At 46.8% G+C, this 7,016-nt stretch overlaps 1 protein-coding gene across 8 annotated transcripts in view; it reads right to left on the bottom strand.

Moving 5' to 3' along the window:
* Nucleotides 1-7,016, bottom strand: part of sulf1 (sulfatase 1) — an 80,577-nt gene that overhangs the window by 19,156 nt on the left and 54,405 nt on the right. For all 8 annotated transcript variants that reach the window (XM_054764984.1, XM_054764983.1, XM_054764988.1 and 5 more), the window contains 4 exons: nucleotides 5,106-5,377; nucleotides 4,593-4,832; nucleotides 2,754-2,905; nucleotides 702-871 (listed from right to left, as the gene is read on the bottom strand). In XM_054764984.1, the coding sequence (XP_054620959.1) occupies nucleotides 702-871; nucleotides 2,754-2,905; nucleotides 4,593-4,832; nucleotides 5,106-5,292 (749 nt within the window). In that variant the 5' untranslated portion in view covers nucleotides 5,293-5,377. The remainder of the gene's footprint in view (nucleotides 1-701; nucleotides 872-2,753; nucleotides 2,906-4,592; nucleotides 4,833-5,105; nucleotides 5,378-7,016) is intronic.

Raw genomic sequence — 7,016 nt, 5'->3', positions numbered from 1 at the left:
AGGTGGGGTGGGGGGGGGTGGGGGGGATTGAATGGAGCAACACGAGAGGTAACAATGACCGCCAGGGTGGAAGAGACTTTGCGGGTGCATGTTATGGTAGCCATTACACGTATCTTCTAGGACGTACTGCGGGACTAAGCAACTTCATTGTCCTGGGGGACACAGGTCTGACCAAAAACTAAATTTACACAAACCAATTTTCCCCATAACAAATGTAAATTCGACTAATCCATTTCAGACACTCAAAAATATTAAAGAATACATTTTCTGGAGAAGAATTACAGTTCCACATGCATAAAGCTGAAACGCGGACACCGCACACATCCTGACGATAGACGATATTTTGGACATGCCAAACTGTGAACTGTATTGTGTGATGTGCAACTGTTTGACTTGTATGCATGTTCAAGATGAATTAAAACCATGAACCATATCGGATTCAATAGCGTTTCTCACATTTATCAAATTGCTTCGACTCGCAACTTTCTTTGGCCCCATGTTGGGTTATTTTGCTGCACGGACAGTGATTCAGCCAAACGTACAGTTTACTGTACTCAGAGCGATACACAAACGTTAGATTTGAACTAAACTCGTGGGCTGGCCTGATTTTATTCTCGTGGCGGACCTGACCGGACCTGACCAGCCCTGACGTTCAGGGTTGTGATCAATACGTACGACCCTCCCGCCTGGCTGACACTCACATGTGCTGGGATGCATTGGGGAAAAACTCGGCGTACTGTGGCGCCGAGTCCTCTGGGCCGTGAGGGGCGGCGTGGCTGATGACCATCATGACGGGCCGATGCGGGTACATCCTTTTGGACATGTGGAAAAAGTTGATACTGTCGTTGGTGATCAGATCGGTGAAATAGTCCTGGAAGAGAAGAGGAGAAGTGTCAGTTCCAACCACCATGGCACGTTACTCTTACGGGGGGGGTGAAGCGGGTTCAGAGAGTACATGCAGTACCAATCTGTGGAGTCAACAGCTGGCAGCCTGTGTGTGTGTGTGTGTGTGTGTGTGTGTGTACAGCGTAAGGGTTGTTCCCCTATCTGGGTATCCCTGTGCTATTGAATGTGACACCACTTGATGTCGTTATGATAGCGCCAAGCCTCCTCTCTTCGATCACAACGCTCCCTATCCATCGAGCCCTGTGCTGCTCCTTTCTGTCCAAGGAATTACTCTAAAATAGAGAAATGAGGTGGCCATGCTGAAGGGTACACTGAATACAGAAAAAACCTTGGCCGCACGACACGTTTCCACAACAACGCACTGGTTTTACACTTTGTCAAAACGTTTATTCCAGACACGGTGTCGTCTCCTTTTAAAACGCACGCTGGGTTACACCCCGAGTGTTTGCCAAGTTTCCAACTGCAGATCAGTCTTGCTACCTGCAGCTGAGGTTGTCGCCTGGCACACGGGACACGTGGAAGGGTGTGCCGTGTTCACAATGAATGGGTACAATGTGGAACTGGACTGCAAATGTCAGAAGCTGCTCTGGCAGCCAAGCCATTAGGGCTGAGGTGGTGGTTGCACCGGTCATTACTGGAAATGACATTTGTGCTCAAAATGCTTTGGAAGGCATGCTAGCACGTAATGAAGATATCCTCCATGTTTTACAATCAGACGACTGGTCAATGACTTGTGTGCCCCAGCATAGCCATGTCGGTTGGTGGCGGCCATGTTTTCAAATGTTACACACACGTGCTTGACAGTCCCGTAAAGGTGTGTGCCAAATTTCATAGCGATTTCACTAAACGCCCGAAAGTTACATGACTGTGCGTCTACGTGGATGTTCCAGCACCACAGCAATTTCACACTGCAACAAAGCTCGAGTCTTGGGTAAGAAGCCAAGAGTATCCAATCCAAAAAGTATTGTGGTGCTAATTAGCAGAAAGTAGCGGCCGTTCACGCACGCAACCCCATTAGGGGTTAGGGTGGCTTTCAGTTCACAAGAGTCTCATTGCGACACAATGACGCCGTGTTCAAGCTGCACTGTTTGAAGAATGTACTGACAGCGTCTAAAAAGAGGGGCTAGTGGTTGTCGTGGTGGTGCAAGTTCGCCATTTTTTTTAGCACCAAATAGGAAATAGAGACTCCATTTGCTTCAAAAACCACAAACTGCTGACCATGTTTGAGTCCTGTAAACACCTCGGCCCTCAACCTGCGGGCAACCTTTACGCCTCCATCCGAGGTGGCAGAGGAGTCGCAGACCAAAACGTTTGTTTGCTTTCGCACAGCCCGTCATGAAAGTTCACACATGTCCCAACGATAAATCTCCACCATGTCCGCAAGATCACGAACTCTGGGAAGATGTTGGCACGGGACTGCGAACACTCACTGACAGCTCTTAGGAAAACACGCAGGGAAGATGGATGGGCAACGATATCCAGCGCCGCAAACAGACAGCAGCGACCACGGAGTTCATCTTCGGAGTCAGTCAGCGGTAAAGTGAAATTCCCTCACGTTCCTTTTTTTAGCACAGAAAAAAAAAAAAAAAAAATCACACCAATGGAAAGGTGGTGTTTATCACACCCGACATTGGCTTCTCATTTGGGTGCCTAAATGTTACTGTGTCTAAACGTTGAGGTAAGGTGAGTCATCTCACGCCCTTTAATTCTACGAGAATTCCTTCAAACTTGGATCACAACATTGTGATAAAGGGAAGTGCGCCAACGTCTGGATTTATAAGGGAACCTGTAATTTGTTAGTGCAATAAAGGCAAAACAAATGTGTGCAAAATGATGGGACGACATACCTTGGCATAATTTGCACCGTGTTTCTCCTTGTAACCATTCCGACAGACGGTGTAATTATAGAAGCGGGAATTTTTGATCAATCCGACCCACTCACGCCACCCGGGAGGGATGTAGCTGCCATTGTACTCATTGAGGTACTTGCCGAAGAAGGCTGCAAAAGAAAGCATTGACAAAGTCAAAAAGTGCTGCTCTTTTCTGTGCAGCATTTTCATGCAGGTTGGGCAGAGCGCCAGCCTGTCCACTGGGAAGGCTAATTGCACCCTAGCACGTAAACCGCAGGACCCCACCGAGCTGCCTGGTCCGCCGCCTGCCCATCACTCACGCAGACACCGTCGGATGAGACTTGACAGCGACCTGGCGGGCTTAGCATGTTTGTATTTCTCATAGCAGGCAGGCAGGCAGCACGGTGGAGTCCAGCTTACTGTAATGACCAGCACAATACAGTAGGTCATGTCTGAAGTGAGTCTACTAAAGATGAACAGAACCTACCCTGGAGTGACACTTTCCCATAGAAAATGGTGGCCAAATATACCACACTTTTTGAAAGAATATTATTTAAGACAGTGTTGGCTTCCATGTATCTTGACCCTGAATATTTGACTGTTTTCTAGGCAAAACATGGCGTCTTAAATTCGGGTCATTTTGGCAATTCACCGGATTTCACAGAAAGGCTGAAGATGAACGCATGGTGACAGGCGGATGTCAACATCAGGCTTCATTGGACCCGGAATGTGCACAAACGACATCGAGATAGAGTAGCAAGCATATCATGCACTGTCTTGAACTTGTAAAAACAAAAAAAGAAAAAATAAGATATTGGACCCAAGACTTGCACAAATTGATCAAATTAGATATGGAGCATTGTTAGGATTGCATGGCTGAAGGTCTGGATTTATTTTGTTGCTTTTCGTTTTGGATCTACATGACTGATGGAAAAGTTGTACAAGTTTTGTTTGTTTTAAAATGTGAAAAACAACACACTAAACAGGAATTGATATCATTTCGTAGTTCGGACAGCAATTTTGTTTCACGGGTATTGTTCAATGTTTTCCAACAAAATAAGATTGGAACATTGCTGGCATATGCTGTCAGTTATTTAAAAAAAAAAAAATCTTTGTCAGCCAAAATTGGAATCTCCAGGTCAGACTTTTTAAAAATAGGCGATCGGCCAGAAAATTGTAATTGGTGCACCCCAAGTATGTACTGAATCGTGTTTATGGCGTACAGTTACACCACTATTTGCTCCTAATGATTAAAAAAAAAAAAAAAGTTCTAAATTAGTACTGTATTTTCTGGACTATAAGTCTCAGTCAAAAAATGCGTCACAAAGAGGAAAAGAAACAAGTCGCACTTATTTTGAAATATTTCACAAAATTCAAGACCAAGAACAGGTTGAATAGGTGTCAGGTATGTTCACGTAACACATTAACAGTTATTAAGCTACACAATAGAATAAAGAAGATACTTTGGAGGCTGAATAGGCTAAATTAACGTAGCATAAGGCAGCGTGTTCAACAACCGAGTTACCGGTTAGCAAGTTCACCAAACTCCCGATTTCATTCATCATCATTGAATGACCAGAGCAGCATACAGCTGTCACACCTAGAGCGCCCTCTAGTGGCAGTTGACGGTAATGTTCATTATTTGGTTCATGACTTTCAGTGTGAATTAACATTTAAAAACAACGTTCAATTACTGACTAAAAGTCACAGGACCAATCAAACTACGAAAAACAGTGCGACGTAAAGTCTGGAGGATACGGTAAGTCCTCCCTAGACAAAGTCCAGGTCCATAAGACCGGCCACTAAAAATCTAATACACATCTTTGTCCAACCTACCTGTCCTGTAGCCGGTGTTGTTGAGATAGACAGCGAAGGAGCGTGGTTCGTGCTGAGCTTGCCAGGAGGGTGACGAGCAGTTCTCGTTGTTGGTGTAGGTGTTGTGGTTGTGGACGTACTTGCCCGTCAGCATGGAGGAGCGCGATGGGCAGCACATGGGTGTGGTGACGAAGGCGTTGGTGAAGGAGGTGCCTCCTTCCTCCATGATCTTGCGGGTTTTATTCATCACCTGCAGAGAGCCTGGGGAAGGGGGAGGAGTGAAGGGTCAGTGCCGAAAGCGAGTGGAAAAACTGAATAAACGGGTGGGATGTGTTGGAAGAATGGTGGCTATGCATCAAGTAGCAGTCAAGTGACTGAAATGACCTTTACTCAGAGGGGCAAATAATGAGAATGGTAATGGGACAGATGGCGAGATGAGAGCAGTGTTTAATATTTCATGGGAAGAGACGACCACAGAAACACAAAGACTTTAGTGGAAATTCTATAAAGACGGAAGGGAAGGGGACACCTTACCCAGTTCAACATCCTGGTCGTCAGTCATGATGAGGATGATGTTTGGGCGGATGTTCCTGCGGTCTCTCTGGATGCGACCCCTGAGACCCTGTGCCCTGGTGGTGGTGTAGGCCATGCTGCCCGGAGCCCAGCCCAGAGACAACAGCGCCAAGCAGGATAGCCACTGTACCAGCATTTTGTCCAACATAGGACACGGCAGGGGGGATGGTCAGGAGCAGTAAGTCCAGCCAGGCCACTCACTCGCACAGTGTGGCTCTCAAAGCCGTGGTGAACTGCAAAGAAAGATGAAGAAGAGAGCATTTTGAAGCAGACTCCCAGTAGGTGCCGTGAAGTACATTTACTTCAAACACCAGCTCATCCATAAAAAGCTTTGAGTGTTTAACAGCTCCAACATATGTTGTGCTGAAAAGATTATTTTCTGACGCATAAAACACAATCCCAACAAACTTGAAAAACCAATCAGAGCAACAAAGAAAAAGCAGGAAAAACAGACCTCACTCAGAGGATCCCACCAGCCTCTTTCACTCATGTCCTTTCCCCTAACAAGCTCACATCTTTCTCCCCTGCTTTGAGATAACTCCATCTGTAGCGGAGAAACATCCATCTAAGCGTGCTGAGGCCACGCCATTGGCTGTCAGCACCTTCCTGTGTTGGCCAATTGCAAGCCACTTACCGCCCATCACTCCAAATCCACCCCCGACCTCCATCCCACGCAACGAGTCAAGCGTGACACTGGACCGGTGTGGAGGATGAGACCACACTCGGGGGAGGAAGGGGTTAGGGGCATAGAGGGCAGGGAGAGGGTTCCGCTACATTAACCCCGCCGCCACAGTCGCCAATCACGGCCGCTTATGTCACGGTCGCGCTCTTCAACGCAGCTTGCCGGCGTAACACTGATGGCTCACCAATAAAGTTCAATTGGATTTCACCAATAAATCTCTCCAATGAATGAGCAATGAATGAATGTGTGAGATGAGGCAATCAATCCGGCTCAGTGGCACCACACTGATTCCTATTCTGGGTTAATGGGCTGGAAACAAACGGCAGGTCTATGCCACCTGAGTCTTGTCAGACCCTTCTGGGTGACTCCCCCTGATGCCAACATCCACCAACGCCCCACACACACACACACACACACACACACACACACACACACACACACACACTAGTGTCTGTTGATTACTTGTGAGGGAAGCAATCGAACGAATGAAACGGCATTCCGCACAAGAATGTACTTTCCTATTCATTTTTGTTGTAATTTGTGTTTGTGATCAACCGACCGCATTCTTGTGGGTCCAAGCACGATACAATTGGCCTAGCCAAATAATCCTAAAGTCAAAACTCACAGTACGCTCACTCAAACAGCAACCTGCACATGCGTACTGCACATGTCACCGAATGACTCGGCAGTTCTTAACGATAATCAATACAATTTATAACAGAAAATAATCGAAAAGTCAAAACCCACGGTATGCTCTCTCACCCTCCATTACATCCAAAAGACGTCATTTATTGATGTGATCGCTCCTCTCGCAAGTAATTCATGACAGCCGCCACCTTCCGCACCTATCGGAGAATCTCTAGTAAATATTAATCATATTGTCATCGCTTCATTATGTTAGCAAATGCAATCAACTGTGCTTCAAACAAATCCACCGTGTGCGTGAACAGGTGACGACATTCATGTTCTTGGCTTGGTGCTGCATCGCGCCTCTGCTTCTCTTCCACATTTATGACAACTGTGATAATCTGGGCTTTTAAGAGCACTTTGCTCGGGCCCTGCGTTCCAGAAGAGCAGCGTCTGGGCCCGCCAGCCCAGCCATGGTGACAGCCCTGTGCAAACATTGGCACCCAACGGACAAACACCCCTTTCCAGTGCACCGTGCGTAGACTGCATAGAACCTCACTTTC

Source organism: Dunckerocampus dactyliophorus, chromosome 21 (genome assembly GCF_027744805.1).
Source record: "Dunckerocampus dactyliophorus isolate RoL2022-P2 chromosome 21, RoL_Ddac_1.1, whole genome shotgun sequence".
NCBI classification, from domain to species: domain Eukaryota; kingdom Metazoa; phylum Chordata; class Actinopteri; order Syngnathiformes; family Syngnathidae; genus Dunckerocampus; species Dunckerocampus dactyliophorus.
The sequence above is the reverse complement of the archived record's forward strand: the minus strand, read 5'-3'. Positions and strand labels throughout refer to the sequence as shown.